The 25,464-nt window shown below is 37.6% G+C and overlaps 1 protein-coding gene across 1 annotated transcript in view; it reads left to right on the forward strand.

The window, feature by feature from the left end:
- The window catches only part of LOC148948176 (uncharacterized), a 139,079-nt gene that overhangs the window by 22,235 nt on the left and 91,380 nt on the right, over positions 1 to 25,464 (forward strand). Inside the window, exon 2 of the mRNA XM_089096125.1 lies at positions 3,205 to 3,369. Within this exon, the coding sequence (XP_088952251.1) occupies positions 3,205 to 3,369 (165 nt within the window). The remainder of the gene's footprint in view (positions 1 to 3,204; positions 3,370 to 25,464) is intronic.

The following is a 25,464-nucleotide window of genomic DNA, read 5'->3' on the forward strand; positions in this document are numbered from 1 at the left end:
TGAACGTTTTTGAATTAATGGAGGTTTTAATTTTGGCCCACCGTACATGAAAAATTGCATATTAAGTTTACTTTTATTTGGTTGAATGGCTTTCTCAAAAGTTGTTTTATTTACGGACGTTTTCATTAGTAATAAATATACGTATCTTACAAATTAACTTACGTAACGAACTTCTATATCCATATATTTTTAATACGTATATTAGGGGGTTCGCCGCCTAGTCAATACCTCGTTCTTTATGCTAAAGTTCGAATTTTCTTCCAATTCTTTAAAAATTATTTGAAAAAAACTACGTTTTCTAAACAGTTAAAGAGGCTGAGTTACAAGGTCCAACCTTAAAACGTACAGGGATTAGGAGGCACAGTTGGGGGACTGCCGCCCCCCAAACCCCCCGCTTTCGCAGCCTTTAAATAAAAAAAATTCTTTAAACTGAAAGTAAGGAGCGACATTAAATCTTAAAACGAACAGAAATTATTCCGTATATGAAAAGAGCTGTGCCCTCCTCAACGCCTCGCTCTTTACGCTAAAGTTTGACTTTCTCACAACTCTTTTTTTTAAACAATAAAAACTTTAGCGTAAAGAGCGAGGCGTTGAGGAGGGCACAGCCCCTTTCATATACGGAATAATTTCTGTTCGTTTTAAGATTTAATGTCGCTCCTTACTTTCAGTTTAAAGAATTTTTTTTATTTAAAGGCTGCGATAGCGGGGGGTTTGGGGGGCGGCAGTCCCCCAACTATGCCTCCTAATCCCTGTACGTTTTAAGGTTCGACCTTGTAACTCAGCCTCTTTAACTCTTTAGAAAACGTAGTTTTTTTCAAATAATTTCTGCACGTTTTTGTACAGTTTATTACTTATTATTGCTTGACTAACTGTTAGCTGATCGTGTCAGGAGTTAAAGTTGGGAGGCTGCGCCCCCCAAACCCCCCGCTCTTGAACATTTTTGTGTTAAGGCTTTTAATTCCTGAATACTCAAATCACGTCGTAAAGGGTGCCTCCTAATCCCTGTACGTTTTAAGGTTCGAACTTGTGAGTCAGCCTCTTTAACAGCCCCCCAACTCTGCCTCCTAATCCCTGTACGTTTTAAGGGTCGACCTTGTAACTCAGCCTCTTTAACTCTTTAGAAAACGTAATTTTTTTCAAATAATTTAAAAAAGAAACTGAGTTTCTTTCTAAAGTTTAAATTCAGTATATAAAAAATTTGCTCTGACGGTGAATCAAACCCGGGTTTCCCGCCTGACAGTCTGAAGTATCAAGCGCTGGAGTAAACAGACACAATTGTAATTGTTTTTTAATAAATGGAAGCTATTTTCGACGCAAGCATATTCCCACGAAACTTGATATTTGGTTTTTGGAAAACAGGGAAGGAGTGATCAAATTGAGCTGAAATTTCGAGGATAAGCTACCACGCCCCAGGAAAGCTTATTATCTAAATTTCAGCCCGATCAGAAAACGTTAAAGGGGGGTTGGGGTGGGAAAAATTAACAGGGGCTATTATAGGAAGACGAGGTTTTTCGTAAATGTAAATTCGGGGGATAATTTTTTCGGTCTGAAAATATCAAAAGGCCCTAACAGATCAAATTCTGCTTCGAATGAGTCCTCATTCACCCGGATCAGTCGCCAACTGTGGCCTGTAGGCGTGGCTAAGAAAAAAAAGGCATGATGAATTTTAAGTGGCTAGATTTGTTTTTTTGAAAACAGGGAAAGAGTAATTGGATTGAGCTGAAATTTCGAGGATAAGCTCCCGGGCCCTAGGAAAGCTTAACCTCTAAATTTTAGCTCAATCGGACAACGTTAAAGGGGGGCTGTGGTGGGAGGGTCGAAACTTCTGGCCCAGTTTACCCCATGAAGATAAAGTCGGAGGAGGATGAAATTTTGCAAGTTTCTTAGTTTGAGCTTGGGCTACAAAATGCAATTACCGCCGTCTCTCTGCGACCTCTAGGACCTGAAATCGTTTAACATTGTGGTGGGTCGCCTCTTTATAGAGGCACAAGTGTGCCTCCTTGATGACCCCTTAATCACAAAGGCCGTTAACTAGAATAAATTGCTCTTATGAAAGCACTAAAAAATCTTTGGCTTAAAGAGTGAGGTATTGACTTGGGGGCGAACCCAATCATATACTTAATAATTTTTTTTGTTTTAAGTTTTGATGTTGCTCCTTACTTTCAGTTTGAAAACATGTTTATTTTTTTACTTTCTGATCGTTTTTTTAAGTAATACTGAGAAATCCGGTGCCCCCTAATAGCCATGTCCCTTCCCCCATGAAAACTTCCTCCATGGAAAGATCCACCCACATAACCCCCGACCTCCCCCCCACTACCTGAAAAAAATCCCCCTTGAAAACGTCTTTATGCTTCTCAATAACCAATGCTATATGTAAACATTGGGTAAAGTTCATAACTTTCAGCCCTCTTCCCGGGGACTTTGGGGGATTAAGTCATCCTAAAAGACATATTTATTATATTTTCGACCATGTTGAAAAAATGGCTATCTGATAATCTTGATCGGGTGACTTTGGAAAAAAAATGAGTGTGAGATGGGGCCTAGTTACCCTCCATTTTTTTGGTCACTTAAAAAGGGCACTAGACCTTTTAATTTTCATTTGAATGAGCCCTCCCACGATATTCTAGGACCACTTGTTCGATATGATCACCCCTGGGGAAAAAATAAACACACATCCGTGATCTTTCTTCTGGCAAAAAATAAAAAATTCCACATTTTTGCAGATAGGAGCTTTAAACCTCTACAGTAGGGTTCTCTAATACGCTGAATCCGATGGTGTGATTTTCATTAAGGTTCTATAGCTTTTAGGGGGTCTTTCCCCCTTTTGTTCCAAAATCAGCCAAATTTTCTCAGGCGCATAACTTTTAATGGGTAGGACTAAACTTGATGAAACTTATATATTTGAAATCAGGATTAAAATCTGATTCTTTTGATGTATCTAATGGTATCAAAATCCCTTTTTAGAGTTTCTTTTACTATTGAGCCGGGTCGCTCCTTACTAATAGTTCGTTACCACGAACTGTTTGATTTGCTTTAAATGTTACTGTTTTTTTTCTTTGTAAAAATTAGATTTTTAAAAGCGATTTGAGAAAATAACCTGCATATACATCTGATTTTATGAACACATATAATGTCTGTCAGATTTGCTTAGTAAGCTTTACTGTCAAATTTTTCTATGTCTTTTTAATTTCAATTTTGTTTTAGAAGTTGAAGAAGCTTTACTAGGTGACAGCGAGAAGCCCTTTCATTTTTCAAACCATCTTTTCTCACCAAAACGTGGTGATGTTCCTTTGCTTAATTTACCTAGCATATCAGGACCATGTAAATTTGAACACGACACCCAGGAATCAAAATGTTCTAACAATGAAGGTAAATCTGAAACATTGTGTTTTTGTTGATTGAAAGGTATTGGGTAATATTTTTCTGGACAAAAATAGGACAAAGGGACTTAATCTTAAGATGGAACTGTTGTTTTATTTTATTCCAATGTGCAGGTGTTTGCCAAACCGTTTTGTAGTCTTTCATGAAAGTTTTTAAATTTTCACTTGAAAGAAGTTCAGTAGGTTTTATTACCAAACGGTTCTTGGTAACGAACTGTAAGTAAGGAGTGACCCGGCTCAATAGTAACCAAAACTCTCAAAAATGGAATTTTGTTACCAATAGATACAGCAAAAAGATCGGATTTTATGGTGATTTCAAATATATAAGTTTCATTAAGTCTTACACATCGAAGGTTACGAGCCTGAGAAAATTTTCTTTATTTTCGAAAAAAGGGCGAAACATTCCTTGAAAGTCATACTAATGAAAATCACACCATCAGATTCAGCGTATCAGAGAACCCTATTGTTGACGTTTCAAGCTTATATCTGCAAAAATGTGGAATTCGGTATTTTTTCCCAGAAGAAAGATCACGGAAGCGTGTTTTATTTTGTTTTTCCAGGGATGATCTTACTGATCCAGTGGTCCTAGAATATAGTGAGAGGTATCATTCAAACGAAAATTAAAAGCTCTAGTGCCCTTTTTAAGTGACCAAAAGATGGGAGGGCAACTAGGCCCCGCTCCACCCCTTTTCCCCATAAGAATTTTTAGATGGCCATTTTGTTCATCATAGTTGAAAGGCCCAATAACTATGCCTTTTAATGTAACCTGACCCCCCCCCCCCCACACATACTCACAGCCCCAGGAAAATGGTCTTTAAGTTATAAAAGTTGTCCATCGTTTACGTATAGTATTTGTTATTGGGAAGCATGCATACATTTTAGGTAGGAAAGATGAATTTTCTTCTGTTTTTTTTTCACGGGGGAACTCAATGGGGTGGGAAAAATCTAGGGGGTGAACATGTCACAGAAAATTATACACTGTTGGAATTTTCCAGAATTCCTATACAAATAATTTTTTATATTTCTTACTTTCTCTTTTCCGTCTCAATTTTCCGCGTGGAGTTGTGAAGGGTAATTGCCTTGGTAAGTTTCCACCGGGATTGAATTGTTTAGATAATATATTTGTGGAGAGGGTACTTTTCATGGAGGTTGTGCCAGATATCATGGGACTATTTAAAACGCGATCAGAATTTAAATTTTAAAAACAAGTTTTTTCAACTGGAAGTAAGGAGCAACATTAAAACTTAAATCAGAAATTATTACGTATATGAAGGTAGTTGCCCCCTCATGGGCGTAGGCAGCATTAGGCAGCATTTTGTCTAGGGGGGGCAGTCGATAGTGTGATGGAATTTTATCAACTGTTTTTTCCAAACCATTTGCTTTTTAGCCATATCTAATGTAAATTTGAAGGTCTAGGGGGGGGGCAGCTGCCCCCCTGCCCCCTGTCTATGCCCATTTGCCCCCTCCTCAACACTTCGATCTTTACGCTAAAGTTTTAATTTTGTCCCAATGCTTTAAGAAGGGTTTCTGAAGCACTATGTTCGTTTAATTGGAACAATAAGAAGCTTTTTTCTAAAGTTTTCCTTCAGCGGAAAGAGTGAGGCGTTGAAGAGGATATATACACTGTAAAAAAATTGTTTGAGATTCAGCAAAAATTGTTTGTTATGTTTATCAACAAAAATCACACAAGAGTTCTCTTTATTAATTAGAAAAATTAAATTCAGAGGGTAACATATGTTGAGCATTGGTATTTTTAAGAATAGGGTAGTAGTTTCACAAATTTTCTAGCTAAGGAAAATCACAAAAGAAATGTATTGCTAAACAAAATTGCCTATTAAAGTTTTATACAAATATAATATTTATACATAATTTTTGTATTAGCACTTAGTAGACGTATAAATTCAATTTCATTCAACTCAAACAACCCAAAATTTCAACTCAATACCCTCGGCTGTTCTTAGGCCATTGCTGATAGTAATTTTTAGCAACCCTCGTGCAAATAAAAGGCTCTGATGTTGATCAATAACACCCTCAAAATTACATGAAAGCAGTCGCAATTAGAAATGGTCATAGTCGTAAGTAGTTAATGTCAAATTAATGAATGGTCGCAACCGTTGTTGAAGTAGCTTCAGTAAGTGGCCTGAAAGTTTCAAGTTAAAACCCTTAGCTGTTCCTAAAGTATTACAGATACACCTTTTTTATAAGTCATTTGTACATAGTGTCCTTTGAATTAGTTGAAAATGCCCCTCAGCATTCGCTTAAGTTTCACAATGATACCCTAACTCTTTTGGAACACAACTGGGTTGAAACATACCTCCCTTTCTTAATGATAAATCTTGTGTATAAACAATCGAAAATTGCGCAATTTTTAAATTGCCCAATAATTTGCCTCAAAATAAGCGTATTCTTCATTGTTAATATTTTACAGTTTTTCCTTGCTTTTTTCGGTAAATAAGTATTTTTCGAATTTTACTCTTCCTTTCATATAACTAGGGTGCATTATCTATAATTGTCAAATAATTTACCCTAAATAAGCTGAGTCACCTTCTCAGTAGGGGCCCTCTCCAGGCCACTCAGCGCGTCCCCAGGTGGCGGATAGGGGTGCGCCCTACAGATATGTAGGGTACCTCCATTGAGTAGGAGGCGCGGACCAAGAGGGGACCCAGTCCCTGGGGGTCCTTAATTGAAACTGGGGCACCCTCGCCCGGGGGCCGTAAATACATGTGGAGGAGGAAGAAAGTCTCTCGGATTTACACTTAGCAGGGTCCACCAGCGTGTGGACACGTCCCGTCAGTTGTAAACCTTCTCCCAGCAATAGTTTAAATTGCATGTTGAAGCGGAACACCATCGTGGGAGGATCCCCTATAGGAGGACAACTGTGAAAGGGCGGAGGATCCAGATTTACGGACAACAGCCTCTGCAAGGTGGTGGAGAGTGGCTTGCCACCACCACTCATTTAGCCACCATTGGGGTAGGTCTGGGGGGTACCGGCCCCACGGTCAGGGATCGGCGACCCTGCCCCTAGTCGAGCCGAAGACACCGGTTGGGCAGTGGCCTAGCACGTCGCTCCCGTAGAAAAAGAATGTGCTAAAGAAACGTCAGTGAAAAGCCTCGGATCAAATCCCAATATGATGACGACCCATGCATGCCCCTTGACCAGATTTCTGAACGCGAATAAACCAGTACGAATCGGATTTTGGAACGTACTATGGAGGATCCTGATCTTCTACGGTATTCCTGAAAAGCTGGTTCGCCTTATCATAGCAATGTATGAAGACACGGAATGCTGCGTGAGAACATCCGAAGGAAATACAAGATATTTCAAAGTGATGACAGGTGTCAAACAAGGATGCATATTGTCTCCATTCCTCTTTATTCTCATAGTGGGCTACATATTCAGGCAAACTTATGGACGCAGGATCAAAATTGCAGGCAGAATATTCTAAGATATTGATATTACAGACAATGCTAGATTCATGGAGAAAGACAAAATCAAACTTCAGGACTTTTTTCGCAAACTAGCCGAAAGAGACGGGCAGTTTGGGTTACATATCAATACCCCAAAACCAAAGCGATGTCAACCACTAACTCACCGATGAATATCCAGCTGGGGACTGAAAGCATAGAGCAAGTCACTGACTTCCGATATATTGGCACCACCGTCTCGTTTAGTGGCGACTCCGAAAAAGAACTGCTAACGCGAATAGTCCTGGCAAGCTCGGCATTTCAACGACTTCGACCAGTCTGGAGATCAGCGAAGTACTCACTTCAGCTAAAACTTCGCCTTTTCAGAAGTAACGTCCCTTCTATCTTGACATACGCGATGGAATGTTTAAAACTCACAGCTGAGCAGGAAAAACGACTCACTGCATATGAAAACAACTATCTTCGACGTATCCTAAACATTAACTAGAAGGATAGGATAACAAACATGGAAATTCGCCACTACACAAACCAGACTGATGTCGCTGATGTAGTCAGGTAACAAAGATGGCGCTATCTTGGCCATGTTATCCGTATGCCAAGATTGAGACTACCGAATATGATCCTCCAGTGGCAACCAGACGGCACGCGTCGGCGAGGAAGGCCCAAAAACACGCTTCACATGACATATGAGCGGGACAGGAGAGCCCTTCACGCATCCTTAATCCCAGAGTGGGAGGACATTTACGCCGCAGCTCATTTGCGGGATGATTGGAGGCTGTTAACGGACGCCCTGTGTGCCTCTGGAGGTACAGGAGGAGCTAAGGTCTAAGGTAAGGAAATAAGCGTATTCTTTCTTGTCAGTGCTCTATCAATGCCCCTCAAATTTTTCTTTAATTGATTTTTTTTACTCCTTCCTCAACGTGACTATAAGGGGTATTGCTGTGAGTGAAACAAAATTCTTCTTATCTGTTTGATTTTTACCTTTTTTTTATATGTCTTTTAAAATCAGTTGATAACTTGAAACCCTGCTATTAAAATTTCGCTTACTCATAGAAGGAAGGCTTTTTAAACCTGTTTGCATTCGTCAAAAGATAACCGTCCCTTTTTTGTACAGTAAGATCTCTTCTACATAGATAATATCTGGTAGTTTTGTGAATTTCTATCACTGTTATCAGCATCACCGTCTATTAAAAGGATTTTATCCCTATTTGAACTGAAATTTATCCTATTCTGAAAGATAATTTTCGGTAATCACACAGTCCAGCCTTTAAAAGATTTATCCCTATTTGAATTGGTATTTGTAAGATCTGAGGAAAACGTGACTTTCGTCGTTTATTTTTAATCCACAGCTTTGCGGCTACCCCAAAAGTTTACCTTCAACATATGATGTGTATTCTATTAGCTCTTCCTATTTTAGTTACAATAATTCCTAATATTTGTTTTAATATTTCCTCTTCTTCACTTATGGTTTGATTTACACGACGGTATACTTTTTGATCGCTTAAGGTTTCATTTTCGCTCTTCCATTACATTAGAAAAACTAATTTTAAAAAATCATATCAGTATCACCACGAGAGAGAGAAGAGGGATCGGAAATAAAGTTTGTTGTCAAAACATATCGAAAGACATACTTTTTTTTGTAGATTTTTAAAGCAAATTGAAAGATTCATTTTTTGTTTTCGGTTTATTGAGCTTTGATATTTTGTTTTATTTTTTTTTTTACCCTGTAGTCTTTTAAAACATATTGAAAGATGTGTTTTAGTTTTCGTTTTTTTTTAGTTTTTATTTTTGTTTTATTCTTTTTTCTTTTTTTTTAAGTCTATAAATTTTTAAATTTTAGGTCACTTTTCACCACACGTGTCTTGAGTACACTTACAGGGAGATACGTCACTAGTCGTTTCAAAGAGTCCATCTACGAGTGGTTTCTCAAATGCATGTGCATCGGAATCTGAAGGAAAAGGCTTAAAAAATAAGAAAACTGGTTTGAAAAGTTGCCTGAAAAGTAAAAAGGATAGAAAATTGGAAAGCTTTCAAAGAACTCCTAAAGAGAAAACAACATATAAATGTGAGGTATGTGACAAGATATTTTCTCGAATGCAGGATTTGAACGAGCACCAAAGAGTGCATACAGGTGAGAAACCTTTCAAATGCAATGTATTAAAAAATGCTTTTCTGAACGAGGCTGTTTGAACAGGCACCTAAGAGCTCATACCGGTGAGAAACCGTTTAAATGTGATGTATGTAACAAGACATTTTCTCTGCCTGCAAATTTGAAAACACATCAAAGAATACAGATGGGTGAAAAACCGTTTAAGTGAAATATTTGTGACAAAACCTTTTCTCATTCGTCATATTTGAACTGGTGCCAAAGAGTGCATAAAGGCGAAAAACCGTTTAAATGTGATGTATGTGACAAGACCTTTTCTCAACCTGCAAGCTTGAACAAACATCACAGAATTCATACTGGTGAGAAACTGCTTATGTGTGATGTTTCTGAGAAGTGTTTTTCGCAACCTTACAGTTTAACAGTTACTAGTTTAAGCTTAAGTTACAGTTTAACAGTTTACAATTACAAGCTTACATTAAAGATATAGTTACAGGTGAGAAACCTTTCATATGTTATGTTTGTAGAAAAACTTTGCTATTTATTGCTACTATTGCTATTATTTGCTATTTATGAAAGTAAGAAAAGTAAAATCATTTCAAATGTATTTTGTTTTCAGTACCACAAAGCACAAATTGTGTTCTGGTCTTGGGAAGACATGGGGATTATCAGCCCTACTTGAATCAATTTTTGCTCGTTTTGAGTTTGACTCGACTATTTATTGTAATATCTTTTCCTATTGAGTTTCATTTATTTATTGATGGTGATTTGTGGTAGTTTTACCCTTGAAAGACTGTTTTACTTTATTTTTGCTTAGTGTTTGCTTAATGGAGCTCTTTATTTTTCTGTGAAAAACTTGTTTTTAGTGGTAAAAGTTTTAAAATTAATTTATGTTAGTTTTTACTGACATAGTCTTTTTCATAGAAAAAATAATATTTTATATCTTTTCAGTGTTTTTCTACAAGAATCCATAGTATGGATTGCTATTTTTATGTTGGAGAAACTTTTTCAACAATTTTTAATCCTGACAAAAATAATATTTTTTAATTTTATTTTTTAGCTTCTGAAATTGATCTAAAAAATAAAACTTAATATCATTCCCAAAATAGTAATAGTAGTATCCCCAAAAGTTTCAACCTACTACCCCAGTCGTTCTTGATATATTACTGAGGTGTCTTATTGGCAATCATAATCACAATGCCTTTTGATTTATTTTAAAGCAACAATTAGTTTTAAAGCATAATGGACCAATTGCAATTGTACTTATTGTTGTAATCTTTTTTGAAGCCAGGTATTATGTTGGGCAATTTAATTTAAAACCCAGGTTGCAACCTGTAAACAAAAACATATAAAAGAAAAGAGAAACACTTAATACTAGAGAATGTGACATCCTCTTTCTTTCACAAAAAGGAACAATATACTCAGAGGTTGCGTTTTAAGGGTGGCTTGACTTGGCGTCCACTTCTGGTGGTTGGGACACGCTGTTGTTCTGTTGCGTCTCTAGCCTCTTGGACCTGGACGACGGCTGGTGCATCTTCTAGCTCCATTGGTGGGACATGACGTTGTATTGGTTCAGGTGAGTTCGCTTGCTGCGGATGGCAACAGAGGGTCGTATGGAAGGCTGACTTTCTCGTCTTTCTGCTCTTGTATCTGTTGGACTAGACAGAGTGGTATAGTCTTCAATAGTCTCTCGTAAATGCCTTCTGTTGCGGTGGTATCTTTTCTTGCTCGACGTTTCGATTGTAAACGACCTTGGTTGTTCTGGCTTCTTGATAACAGTCGCCTTTTCCCAGGTACCGTTTTCAACCTGGAGTCTCACAGACTGGCCGACTTGCAAGTCTTTTTGGGTTTTGGTGCGACTGTCATAATTGAATTTCTGGCTTGCCCTTTCTTTTTCTCTTGAGCACTGGAATTCCGCATAGGGGATGATTGTTGGTCTGAGGTGATCGACGGTGCATGGTAGGGTAGACCTCAGATTCCTACTCATAAGAAGCTGAGCTGGAGACGCCATGCCGTCTATCGGCGTATTCCTATATTCGAGCAAGCCAAGCAGCAATTCTTCTTTAGACTTGCGAGTTTTCTTAATTAGGGCTTTTGCGATTCCGACAGCTGTTTTTGCGAGGCCGTTTGACTGTGGGTGGTATGGGCTAGAAGTCAGTATCTTTATGCCCTAGTCCTCTCCAAATTTCTTAAATGTTTCGGCGCTAAATTGGGGTCCATTATTTGTCGTCATAAGGTGTGGAATGCCATGTCTCGCAAAGTGGCACTTCAGGCAATCTATTACATGGACAGATAGTGCGATTAGGCCCAGATAGTCGATTTCGATGAATTTACTGTAGTAGTCGACTGTTGCCATGTGAAACTCGTTTTTATCGTAGAAGAGGTCGACTCCCACGTATTCCCAAGGGTACGTAGGGATCTCATGCTGCAAAAGTGGCTCTTTTGGGTTGGATCTTTGGTAGGTACAGAAGGCGTCACATTTTTTGATGAATCCCTCAACAGAACGGTTCATGCCAGGCCAGTATACTATGGAGCGGGCTCTTTGCTTTGTTTTATCCATGCCGGGGTGTGAGGCATGGAGATTGGTCAAGATTGATTTCTGCAGTGTCTGTGGTATGACCAACCGATCATCTTTCATTATGATGTCTTCTACCACAGTTAGTTGGTCTCTGACGAACCAGAATTTGGCTGCTGCAGCTGGAACCTGGCTCCTGGTTGCTGGACAGCTGTTTTCAATGCATTCCCGCACGGCGGTAAGCTCTGGATCAAGGTATGTTTCTTGTTTTAACTGTGAAAGCTTTTCACTGCTGATTGGAAGTAATCGCATCCCTGAGTGGACGTAGCATTCGAGGTTGGTCTGCATATCTTGGTCTTTTGTAAGCGGGAGAGAGTGTCAGCTAGGGTAATGACTTTGCCTGGTCGGAATTTGATGTTGTAGTCGTACGGCTGGATCTGGAGGAGCATCCTTTGTAACCTTGGGGATGATTTGCTGATGGGTCTGTTTAGGAGTGTTTCTAGTGGCTTGTGATCGGTGATGATGGTAATTGGACGTCCATACAGGTATTGATGGAAATGGTGACAGCCAAACACTATCGCGTAGAGCTCCTTCTCAATTTGGGAGTTTTTTTTCTCGGTATCAGTCAGAGATTTAGATGCGAGTGATACTACTGAGAACTTCTGAATCAGCGCCGCTCCCAAATTGGACATCGAAGTGTCTACTTGCATCTCGACGGACTGTTCAGCAGGGTCAAAGAATGCAACATTTTGGCAAATGGAATCTTTAATCTTTTTGAGAATGGTTACATGTATCGCCGTCCACTCAAACAGTTTTTGTTTGCCAAGTGTTCTAAGAGGCTCGTACTGGCTGGATAGGTTGGGTATGTAGCGAGACAGATAATTCATCATACCCAGGAGCATTTGTAGCTGCTCGTGACTAGTTGGGGAAGGCATTTCTCGGATGGCTCGGATCTTGTTCGGGTCCGGGTGTATTCCCTTGTCAGACAATGTGTGACCGAAGTAAGGGATAGCAGTGGCCTTTAGGATGCACTTGTCTTTATTGAATTTAACAACTTTTTTCTGGCTCGAATTAGGGTGTTTCTGAGGTTTTTGTAGTGCTCAGCATCAGATGTTCCTGATATGATCATATCATCTTCAATGACTGAAAATCTTTCAAGTGCTTCGAAAGCCTCTTCTATCCGCCTCTAAAATTCGTCTTGTGCCGAGACTAGACCGAAAGGCATTGTTTTGAACTTATAACGGCCATATGGCGTGTTGAATGTGGTGAGTTCGGCTGATTTGGATTCAAGGCACAGTCATCAGTACCCATGCCTTGCATCAAGCTTTGAGAATGATGTAGCACCAGTGTGTTTCTGCACGGCTTCTTCAAATGTGGGCATGGGGTGGTGAGGTCGTTTTATGGGCTTGTTTAAGTCGTGGGGGTCGATACACACTCGAAGTGTACCATTCGCTTTTTGCACCGCTACTGCAAAGTTTACCCACTCCGTGGGCTCGGCCACTTTTTCTATAATTCCCAGCATTTCCATTCTACCGAGTTTATTTTTGAACTGCGATTGGATCGCTAGGGGCATCCGCTTTACGGGCTGGATAGAGGGATGTGCTTCTTCTTTTGGTTGTATTTTGCATTCTCCTTCTAGCTTTCCAACCCCTTCAAACAGATCATGGAATTCTTCAAACAGTTCATTAGATTCATCTTTCTGTTTGCAACAAATCCAAGTATTGGTGTGGGCGCTGTCTCGACAACATTGAAGTCTATGGATTGTTCTTTACAGCCCTTGTAGGAGCATTGGAGCTGGATTGTTCCCAGTATTAGAATCTTTTGTCCACAGAAACTTGTAAGGATGTGCTTTGTGGGTTGAATCTTGACAGATGGTGTGAGTTTTGCTGCATGCTGTCGAGTGATAATGCTTGCTTGAGCTCCAGTGTCGATTTTGAAACGCACGTGGAGTTGGTTCTGGAGACACACAGTAGCATATGGCTGATTGTCACTGTTATTCATCTGAACTTCATGGATGAACAGTTCGTCATTGCCTGTGTTGCTGCCTTGGGATTCGATGTTGTTTATGTTTTTTGTAACAGTCCGACAAACACGGGTAAAGTGGTTGGATTTCCAACATTTGCTGCAAACTTTGCCTTTTACCGGGCAATTATGACTTGGACTGTTTTCGTCCCCACAAAAACAGGACTCTGAATTTAAAGGCCTTGACTGCATCCACCTGCTAGGGCGTCTTGAGTGTCTCCTGATGGCATCGATTTCTTGCTTTATTGTTACACTGTGGTTAGTAGATTCTGCCAACATTGTTCCAAGTTGTGCCTGGGTCTCTGTATATGCACGTGCTATTTGTACCGATTCAGATAAGGTAAGGTCTGGTCCTGAGTGCAGAAGCTTTTCTCGTATTTTTTCAGATTTAGTTCCACAGATTAGTCTATCTCGCACTATTTCATCACTGATTGTCACTGGGTATGCACAGTCACGCACCAAGATCTTTAACTGAGTCACATACTGTTGAATTGTCTCTCCGTTCAACTGGTCACGCTTGTGAAAGACAAAGCGAGAAAACATAGCATTTGCCTTTGGATTAAAATGTTCGTCAAACTTTGTCAGATAGGTTTTGATTTTGTCTTTTTCTTCTTCTGCGAGTATCCAAGTACTTAAAGTGTCTCTTCCCTTCTACCTCAGCCAGATGAGGAGATAGGCACATTGCACTTTTCCAATCTTTCCGCTCAAAGGGCCATTGAACATCAGTTGGGCGTGGTTTTTGAACCTCGGCCATGCTTCCTTGAGGTTGGGAGCCTCCCAATTCAGCTCAGGATAGGGAGTTCCAGCATCCATCATGACACCATGTAATCTTTTTTGATGCCAGGTATAATGTTGGGCAATCATAGGCAGTGCGCTAGCGCTGCCTAAGTAAAGAACGATGTGGGCACAATGTGTTGTTTTTTGGGTTTTTTTTCTCCATACCTGGGCACTTCGTATCGAAGGAGTTGTCGTAGAAACTTCGAAAAGGGCTCATTCGATTGAAAATGGGAGTGGCTAGTGCCCTTTTTAATAGCTAGAAATGATTGGAGGGCAACTAGACCCCCATACCAATCATTTCCCCAAACAAATCCAATCCAAATTTTGAGATAGCCATTTTCTTCAGCGTAGTTGATTTCCGGACGGAAAATATGTTTTTGAGGAGAGAACTCCCCCACAACCCTCAGGGCAAGGGTTTTAAGTTATGCCCTGGGGGCATATAAGGCTTTTATAGAATGCGTTGTCGTAGAAACTTCAAAACAGGCTCATTCGATTGGAAATTCAGAGGGCTAGTACTCTTTTTGATATTCGAAAGTTATTGGAGGGCAACCAGCCCCCCCCCCCCCAAGCCCATCATTCCCCCAAAAACATCCAATCAAAATTTTTAGATTGCTATTTTGTTCAGCGTAGTTGATTTTCAGATAGAAAATATATTTTTGAGGAGGACACTCCACCACAACCCTCAGTGCAAGGGTTTTAAGTTATGCCCTGGGGTCATATAAGGTTTTTATAGAAGACGTTGTCTTAGAAACTTCAAAACAAGCTCATTTGATTGGAAATTCAAAGGGCTAGTACTTTTTTTAATAGTCGAAAATGATTGGAGGGCAACTCCCCCCCCCCTCACGCCCATCATTCCCCCAAACACATCCAATCAAAATTTTGAGATAGCCATTTTTCAGCGTAGTTGATTTTCAGATAGAAAATATATTTTTGAGGAGGACACTCCACCACAACCCTCAGTGCAAGGGTTTTAAGTTATGCCCTGGGGTCATATAAGGTTTTTATAGAAGGCGTTGTCTTAGAAACTTCAAAACAGAGCTCATTTGATTGGAAATTCAAAGGGCAAATGCCCTTTTTAATAGTCGAAAGTGATTGGAGGGCAACTAGCCCCCCACCCACGCCCCTCATTCCAAAAAATACATCAAATCAAAATTTTGAGATAGCCATTTTGTTCAGCGTAGTTGTTTTCCAGATAGAAAATATGTTTTGAGGAGAACACTCCCTCACAATTCTCGGGGCAAGGGTTTCAAGTTATGGCCTGGGGGTATATAAGGTTTTTATAGAAAGAGTTGTCATAGAAACTTCAAAACAGGCTCATTTCATTGGAAATTCAAAGGGCTAGTGCCCTTTTTAGTAGTCGAAAGCGATTAGAGGGCAACTAGCCCCCCCACGCCCATCATTCCCCCAAATACATCCAAACAAAATTTTGAGATAGCTATTTTGTTCAGCGTAGTTGTTTTCCAGATAGAAAATATGTTTTTGAGGAGGACACTCCCTCACAAACCGTAGGGCAAGGGTTTTAAGTTATGGCCTGGGGGCATAAAAGGTTTTTATAGAAAGTGTTGTCGTAGAAACTTCAAAACAGGCTCATTCGATTGGAAATTCAAAGGGCTAGTACCCTTTTTAATAGTCGAAAGTGATTGGAGGGCAACTAGCCCCCCCACGCCCTTCATTCCCCCAAACATATCCAATCAAAATTTTGAGATGGCCATTTTGTTCAGCGTACTTGATTTCCAAATAGAAAATATGTTTTTGAGGAGGAGACTTCCCCACAACCATCAGGGCAAGGGTTTTAAGTTATGCCCTGGGGGCATATAAGGTTTTTACAGAAGTATTTGTCATAGAAACTTCAAAACAGGCTCATTCGATTTGAAATTCAAAGTGCTAGCACCCTTTTTAATAGTCGAACGTGATTGGAGGGCAACTAGCCCCCCCCCCCACGCCCTTCATTCCCCGAAACACATCCAATCAACATTTCGAGATAGTTGTTTTGTTCAGCGTAGTTGATTTTCAGATAGAAAATATATTTTTGAGGAGGACACTCCACCACAACCCTCAGTGCAAGGGTTTTAAGTTATGCAAGGGTTTTAAGTTATGCCCTTGGGGCATATAAGGTTTTTATAGAAGACGTTGTCTTAGAAACTTCAAAACAGGCTCATTTGATTGGAAATTCAAAGGGCTAATGCTTTTTTTAATACTCGAAAGTGATTGGAGGGCAACTAGCCCCCCCCCCCACGCCCGTCATTCCCAAAAATACATCCAATCAATATTTTGAGATAGCCATTTTGTTCAGCGTAGTTGTTTTCCAGATAAAAATATGTTTTTAGGAGGACACTCCCTCACAACCCTCGGGGCAAGGGTTTCAATTTATAGCCTGGGGGTATATAAGGTTTTTATAGAAGGCGTTGTCGTAGAAACTTCAAAACAGGCTCATTCGATTGGAAATTCAAAGGGCTAGTACCCTTTTTAATTGTAGAAATTGATTGGCGGGCAACTAGCCCCCCCCCCCCCAAACGCCCATCATTCCCCCAAACACATCCAATCAAAAATTTTGAGATAGCCATTTTGTTCAGCGTACTTGATTTCTAGATAGAAAATAAATTTTTGAGGACGACACTCCCCCAAAACTCTCAGGGCAAGGGTTTTAAGTTATACCCTGGGGGCATACAAGTTTTTTTTAGAAAGCGTTGTTGTAGAAACTTCAAGAAAGGCTCATTCGGTTGGAAGTTCAAAGGGCTACTGCCCTTTTTAATAGTCGAAAGTGAGTGAAGGGCACCTAGCCCCCCCACACCCATCATTCCCCTAAATACATTCAATCAAAATTTTGAGATAGCCATTTTGTTCAGCGTAGTTGTTTTCCAGATAGAAAATATGTTTTTGATAAGGACACTCCCTTACAAACATCAGGGCCAGGGTTTTAAGTTCTGGCCTTGGGGCATATAAAGTTTTTTTAGGAGGAGTTGTTGCAGAAACTTCAAAACCGGCTTATTCGATTGTAAATTCAAAGTACTAGTGCACTTTTCAACTGTCAAAAGGGATTAGAGGGCAACTAGCCCCCCCACACCCTTCATTCCCTCAAACATAAACCATCAAAATTTGAAGATAGCCATTTTGTTCAGCGTACTTGATTTCCAAATAGAAAATATGTTTTTGAGGAGGAGACTTCCCCACAACCATCAGGGCAAGGGTTTTAAGTTATGCCCTGGGGGCATATAAGGTTTTTACAGAAGAATTTGTCGTAGAAACTTCAAAACAGGCTCATTCGATTTGAAATTCAAAGTGCTAGCACCCTTTTTAATAGTCGAACGTGATTGGAGGGCAACTAGCCCCCCCACACGCCCTTCATTCCCCGAAACACATCCAATCAAAATTTCGAGATAGTTATTTTGTTCAGCGTAGTCGATTTCCGGATAGAAAATATGTTTTTGAGGATAAATCTCCCCCACATCCCACAAGGCAAGGATTTTAAGGTTTTTAAAGAAGGCGTTGTCGTAGGAACTTCAAGAAAGCTCATTCGACTGGAAATTCAAAGGGCTAGTGCCCTTTTTAATAGTCGAAAGTGATTGGGGGGCAAGTAGCCCCCCCCCCCCACCTATCTTTCCCCTAATACATTCAATAAAAAATTTTGAGATTGCTATTTTGTTCAGGGTATTTGATTTCCAGATAGAAAACATATTTTTGAGGAGGACACTCCCCCCCAACCCTCAGGGCAAGGATTATAAGTTATGTTATGGGGGCATATAAGGTTTTTATTGAAATCTTTGTCGTAGAAACTTGCAAAAGAGCTCTTTCGATTGTAAATTCAAAGGACTAGCACCTTTTTTAGTAGTCGAAAGTGATTTGAGGGCAACTATCCCCCCTCCCACGCCCACCTTTTCCCCAAACACATCCAATCAAAATTTCTAGATAGCCATTTTATTCAACGTAGATGAAAGTTTTAAAAAATTAGGTCTTTAAGGATGACAAACCCTCCCCCCACAGCCCTCAGGGCAAGGGTTGTAAGTTATATCCTGGGGGCATATAAATTTTTTATTGAAAGCGTTGTCATAAAAACTTCAAAAGCGCTCATTCAATTGGAAATTGAAAGGGCTAGTGCCTTTTTTAATTGTTGAAAGTGATTGGATAGCGACTAATGCCCTTCTCACGCCCACCATTTTCCTAAACACATCGAATTAAAATTTTGAGATACCCATTTTGTTCAACGTAGTTGAAAGTTCTGGAAATTTTGTCTTTTGGGATGATTATCCCCTCGGAGCCCTCAGTGCAACGGTTGTAAGTTATGCCATTGGGGCATATAAAGTGCTTATAGAAAGCATTGTCATAGAAACTCCAAAAGGGCTCATTCGATTGGAAATTGGAGTGGCTAGTGCCCTTTTTAATAGTTGAAAGTGATTGGTGGGCAACTAGCCCCCCCCCCCCACGCACATCATTCTCCCAAACACATCCAATCAAAATTTTAAGATAGCCATTTTGTTCAGCGTAGTTGATTTCCAGATAGAAAATATGTTTTTGAGGAGGACACTCCCCCACAACCCTCAGGGCAATGGTTTAAAATTATGACCTGGGGGCAGATAAGGTTTTTATAGAAGGCGTTGTCGTAAAAACTTCAAAACAGCCTCATTCGATTGGAAATTCAAAGGGCTAGTACCCTTTTTAATAGTCGAAAGTGATTGGAGGGCAACTAGCCCCCCCTCCACGCCCATTATTCCCCCAAACACATCCAATCAAAATTTTGAGATTTTGTTCAGTGTAGTTGATTTCCAGATAGAAAATCTTTTTTTGAGGAGGACACCCCACAACCCTAGCCTCCCCCCCCCATAGCGTAGTCTAAATTAGTGTAATTTAGTTAATTAACTCAAGTTTGCGTTAATTAAACTTGCTACTAACGCAAGTTTATCAGATCAATCTATTTTGCCCCCCCCCCCTAAAAAAATTTCTATCGGATCAACATATTTTGCCCCCCCCCCCTAAAAAATTATGGATCCGCCCGTGTGTTATTTAGCTGAAAATTAGAGAGATACGTGACAATATTCATCAGTAATTTCATATGTACATCGTAATCAATAGTGAACAAAGATATACTTACATTTGAGTATGACATTTTGGCCAATTAATATATGTTAGCTTTCTGTGAACTAAAATTTGACGGGAGAGATTACATTATAGATCAATAATTCAAGTTTTATAACAGAATAAAATGAATTTTTCATTAGCTGTGAAAGAATTTTCTTTCAAAAATTTTCTGATCTTTTTGTTGTTGGCATAAAAACTCGGATCAAGGAACTAATTTAAAATTCTAGGCCAATTCAAATATCGATTTTAAATAATTTACTTTAATTTTCAATTTGTTTCATTTAATTTTTTTTTTTTTTTACCAGAATGAATAAAAATCGAACATAAATTAGATAAACATGATATTAGATATGGCTGTGCTAGAAAAATTCAGAAATAAATATGTTAATTATGATTTTAAAACTTACTTTTGTTTTACTAATTAAAAATTCATGGCTTATTTAGACATCAGCTGATATTAGATATCAGATATCAGCATGTCCTAGGATGAAAGGATTAGAATGACTTTTCAGTCTTTGACGGAAAGTTAATACAAAACAGAATGTAAAAACAGGGGTTAACGCTAAACCCTATGTTTTCTAAAAGCAAAATGACTGTAAGTTATGCCCAGGGGGCATTTAAGGTTTTTATGGAAGGGATAGTTGTTTAAGTTTAGAAGAGGCTTTGTCTTTCTCCCTGAAGAAGACTTTGTCAATATAAAACGAACAAAAATTAATTAAAAAAACTTTTTCCACAAAATAAGTTTTTCAAAAAAAGGAAAGAACTCCATTAAACCAAAAATGAACAAAAATAGAATCAAGTTATATACCAAACATACAACTACCACAAATCAGTATCAATAAACAAATATAACCCGAAACAAACAGAAATTAAAATAAGTCAATCTCTAAACAAGCAGAAATTAATATGAGTAGGGTTCTAAACCCCATGCGTTCTAAAAGCTAGAATATAATTTGTATTTTACTGAAAAAAATTTAGATGAATTTAGTGAAAAAAATGTGTATGGTCAGTTTAATGAATAAAATAGAATCAAATAATTTACCAAGCATAAAACTACCACAAATCAGTATCAATAAAAAAATGAAACCCAAAACAAACAGAAATTAAAATATGTCAAACTCAAAACGAGCAGAAATTAATCTGAGTAGGGTTCTAAACCCTATGCTTTCTAAAAGCTAAAACATAATTTTGTACTTTATTCAAATTTTTTTTTTTAATGTTTTCACTTTTATAACCTTAAGAAATCAAAATTAATTAAGATTTTATGGAATAAATATAATCATATGTACATTAAACTGACAATGCATATTTTTTCAGTAAATTTGTTTGAATTTTCTTCAGTTCTTTACTGACAACGTTTGACACTAAGAGTTCAAAATCCTATTCTATGGCCAAAAAAATTATTCATAATTAATTATATTTCTAAAAACAACCTTAATAGCAGTTGCGTTGTTTAAAGCGGGCTATGATTTGGAGAAAAATGATTCTATAGCCCATGCTCTTGACTTTTCGGATGGCAGGGGCGGATCCATGATTTTTTTAGGAGGGGGGACTGCAAAATAGGTTGATCCTAGAAAAACAATTTAGGGGGTGCAAAATAGGTTGATACGATAAACTTGCGTTAAAAGCAAGTTTAATTAACGCAAACTTGGGTTATTTAAGTATATTACACTACTTTAGACTACGCTAGGGGGGCGCTTGCCCCCCTTGCCCCCTCCCCTTTGGATCCACTACTGTCAGATGAAGATCCATCTTGTCCCCCCCCCAATAAAGATTTGTAGCTACATCCCTGCTTGAGAGCTCCGATTCAACTTTGTAATTCCCAGTAATTTTAACATGACTGTTAATAAGGTAATTTTTAACATGAGAAGAATTGTTATTGTAAGTTAGTCATCAATCGAGCTTAAATAATTAGTAGACGCCCACCTATGTATGTATTTATAATTAGTCAAGAAAATGTGTCAAAAACGGTATTAATTTTTTCTTTTTCATTTTAATTTTTCAATTGAGTTTTATTCCGCATTCACAGAATTTTCTTTCCATATTTTCAAGGGAAATCCTACATTATCGTCTAATTTACTACGGTGCAAAAAAAATAAGCAAAGCTAGTTCATTAGATTCGGCGCGTTTTTCGTTTTTAACAGCTTGGACATTGATAATTTGATGAGTCCAAAGACAATCTATCCTTCAAAAATACTTTAATTGCTTAGGCTATTATCTATAGGTTTAGGTGTTTTCTCTTGGAAAATTCTCCAATTCCATTAAGAATACTTCCTGAGGAAAATTACCCCCTCTTCCAGTCATAGTTGAAAACTTTTTTTTAAATTTAATTTCGATTTTTTTTTTTTTTTATTAATGCCAAGGCTTAACCAGGACATGATGTAACCGAGACTTAATCTGAATAGGGTTCTAAACACTATGCTTTCTAAAAGCCAGAATATAATTTGTACTTTACTGAAAAAAAATTCAATTGAATTTACTGAAAAAAAAATCTGCATTGTCAGTTTAATATACATATGCTGATATTTATTCCTTAAAATCTTAATTAATTTTGATTTTCTAAAATTATAAAAGTGACAACATTAAAAAGAATTTTTCTAAAGAATTGCTATGTAAGAATTAAAAAGAAAAAGAACACATTGTTTTGGCCATAGAATAGGATTTTGAACTCTTAGTGTCAAACGTTTTCAGTAAAGAACTGAAAAAAATTCAAATGAATTTAATGAAAAAAATATGCATTGTCAGTTTAATGTACATATGCTTATATTTATTCCATAAAATCTTAATTAATTTTTGATTTCTTAAGGTTATAAAAGTGAAAACATTAAAAAAAAAATTTGAATAAAGTACACAATTGTATTCTGGCTTTTAGAAAGCAGAGTTTTTAGAACCCTACTCAGATTAATTTCTGCTCGTTTTGAGTTTGACTTATTTTAATTTCTGTTTGTTTTGTGTTTCATTTTTTTGATGATACTGATTTGTGGTAGTTGTATGCTTGGTAGATTATTTGATTCTATTTTGTTCATTAAACTGACCATACACATTTTTTTCACTAGATTCATTTGAATTTTTTTCAGTAAAATACAAATTATATTCTAGCTTTAGAAGGCATGGGGTTTAGAACCCTTCTCATATTAATTTCTGCTTGTTTTGAGTTTGACTTATTTTAATTTCTGTTTGTTTCGGGTTATATTTATTTATTGATACTGATTTGTGGTAGTTGTATATGTGGTACATAAATTGATTCTATTTTTGTTCATTTTTGGTTTAATGGAGTTCTTTACTTTTTTTTGAAAAACCTATTTTTTGGAAAAAGTTATTTTAGTTAATTTAATATAAAACCCAGGTCACAACCTGTAAACAAAAATATATATAAGAAAAGAAAAACACTTAATTCTAGAGAATGTGACAATTGCCATTAGCCATTTTCGAGTATTTGCTGATTCACCCTTTGCACTTAGTATCTTGTGATTTAATTTAACAGTCTGTCTTCTAATATTCTCTGAAAGTTTCTACTTAACTTGCGTAGTCAGCTAAGTACTTATGAAATCGATACATGTATTTGATACCGTCACTGATGTATTTAATGTATTACATATCCTCCTTTTTCACAACTTGGATGTATATGCTGTCCTTAGATTTATTTGAGCATCTCCTAAAAGTTTTAAATAATACACTTTGCTGTTCCTAAGATATTGAAAATACCCGCTTTGACAACCTCAATGCACATTTTGATTTTATTATACATGCCATGAAAGTTTGAACTTCATACCCCTAACTGTTCTTGGATACTGCAGAAATTCCGTTTTGACAACATCAAAGTACATAGTGTCGTCTGGTTTGGTTCAACATCATCCTCAACATGCCTAGGAAGTTTTCACTTAGTACTCCTATTCGTTCTCTATATATAGTAATCAGGTGTTTTTCGCGACCAGGATGCATGCAGTGTCTTTTGAGTTACATGAACATCCCTCTTATCATTTCCTGAAACCTTCAACTTACGCCCTTTTAACAACCTGGATGCAGATTTTTCATTCAATTTATTTCAGCATCCTTCTCAACACTCCATGAAAGTTTTAACAAGGTAACCTTGGCCAATCTTCCGTACTGAAAGTACGCCCTTTTGACAATTTGCTAGAACATGGCGTCTTTTGAATTACTTTTCTACCCTCCTGAACGTTCCCTGGAATTCTAAAATATATACCGTCAGCCGTTCATGAGATATGTCAGATACACCCTTCTGGTAACCATAATACACATAGAATCTCTTGGTCTACTTCAATATCTTTCTCAACTTGTTCTAGATTTCAACTTAATACCCTAAGACGTTCCCGAGATATTACAAGTATGCCTTTTTGGCAACCCGTTTGAACGTCGTGTTCTTTGATTTAGTTTTAGGTTCTAAGCATGTCTTGCAAGTTGTAACTCAATAAACGCAGCCGTTCCTAAAATATAGCCAATTATTTTGACAATTAACATCCTTAAGACTTTTCCTTCTGTTACCTCTCCTATGCCCCCGTTAAATGTTAGCTACCACTATGAAACTACTGGGTGTTACCATCTCAATTTACTTAAAATGGGATTATCATATTAACCATATTTTAAAACGCGAATGAATGTTTGTCGCGTCACATGCTGTCACGAAAACATGAGCAAGAATGTTTTGTCTTGCAATAGTTTTAGCTCGTCTGCAATTTCAGAGGTACTTAAATTGCAGACGAGAAAAATTGCAGACGAGAAAAATTGCAGACAAGCTAAAACTATTGCAAGGCCAAACATTTTTGCCCAATCTCATTGGTAAATCCTTTTGTCATTGTTTTTGGCTTGGTCTTTAATTCAGTGTTTGTTCTCTTTTTGTCGAGTAAACTCCAAAAGGTTAGATTTTTTTTTTCACTGAGGACGACTTGGCCGAGGTCCTTGTCGAAATATTTGCTTGTTCTTTGACTACATGTTTTGCCACTGGCTGACAAAATCCTCGTTCTTTCACCCTTTTTTTATTTTATTTTTCATTTATTATTTCCTTTCCTCTCTTAGCTTCATATAAAAAGTAATTTTAGCTAATGCTTGATGTCAGAAAGACTGGCTAAATTTATTTTACCGAGTTGTATCTTCTTGGAGCCGGAATAATTTTTAAATCAGTACTGTGCATTTTAAGCTACGTGACCATTCTAATATGAGACCACATCAAAATAATATACGACCACGTCAAAATATGCTCTTAGAATAATAAAATCTTAAAAGAAAAATTCTTAGGATAATGAATAAAAAAATTGAGTCTGAAAAAAAAGTATTTCTCTACTGGTTTACTGATTTACCACTTTTTACGAGCTATTTTTGTTATAAATTTTGGTTAAGTTTGCTGTTTCATTTTCTCCCTTCATAGCTAAGGCACAGGAATCGTATCAAAAGCAATTCTTAAACAGTGAAAGTTGAAGCAAAGCTACAAAATTGGAGCTTTCATTTTGTTTCTATTTTTCACAGTTAAAAAGAAATTTCCCCTATGTAAGAGCACCAAACTTTTAATTTTAGAAATATTTTGTAACAAAAATACTATTAGTGCTAAGAATGCTTTGGCCTTTTGAAGACATAACGGTTAAATTTGACAACAATAATTCGTAGTAGTTAGTGTCTGAAATTTGACTCCTTTAAGTTTGGCTAATTTCTGCTCCTTTAAGATTTTGCTACTACTTTATTTTCATTTCATGAATTCTTTCTTGGAAAGTGTTTTTAATTAAATTTTATTTCTTTTAAATTGACATGTTGTTGCCGTTACTCCTAATATTCCTATCTGGAAATTCAAAACTTATGAAATAATTGCCAAAAACCTTTTGCTGAACGAGATTCAATAAAATGATCAAATGGGAAAAATCGGTTCAGTTAAACTTCGATTCTCCTGAAATACATTTTTTTCCCCCTTTTTTTTGCTCATATTATCTTCGAAAACATTGTATCAAACCGTGTTTAGGATTGGTCCTATAGGTCTAATGGTTACAAAATATGTGAAATACGTTAGTGTACTATTATACATAGTTCAGTTAAACTCGGTTTAACTGAACTATGCATAACTGTGTATTTGTTGGCTAATTTCTCTAGCTCTGACGTCCTTGTTTACCACAATCCAAGGCCATACTCGGGGAGGGGGTTCAAACCCTCCTAACTTTTTTGAA

Source organism: Artemia sp. Qi Xiang Cuo, chromosome 10 (assembly GCF_049724085.1).
Source record: "Artemia sp. Qi Xiang Cuo chromosome 10, ASM4972408v1, whole genome shotgun sequence".
Lineage (NCBI taxonomy): Eukaryota > Metazoa > Arthropoda > Branchiopoda > Anostraca > Artemiidae > Artemia > Artemia sp. Qi Xiang Cuo.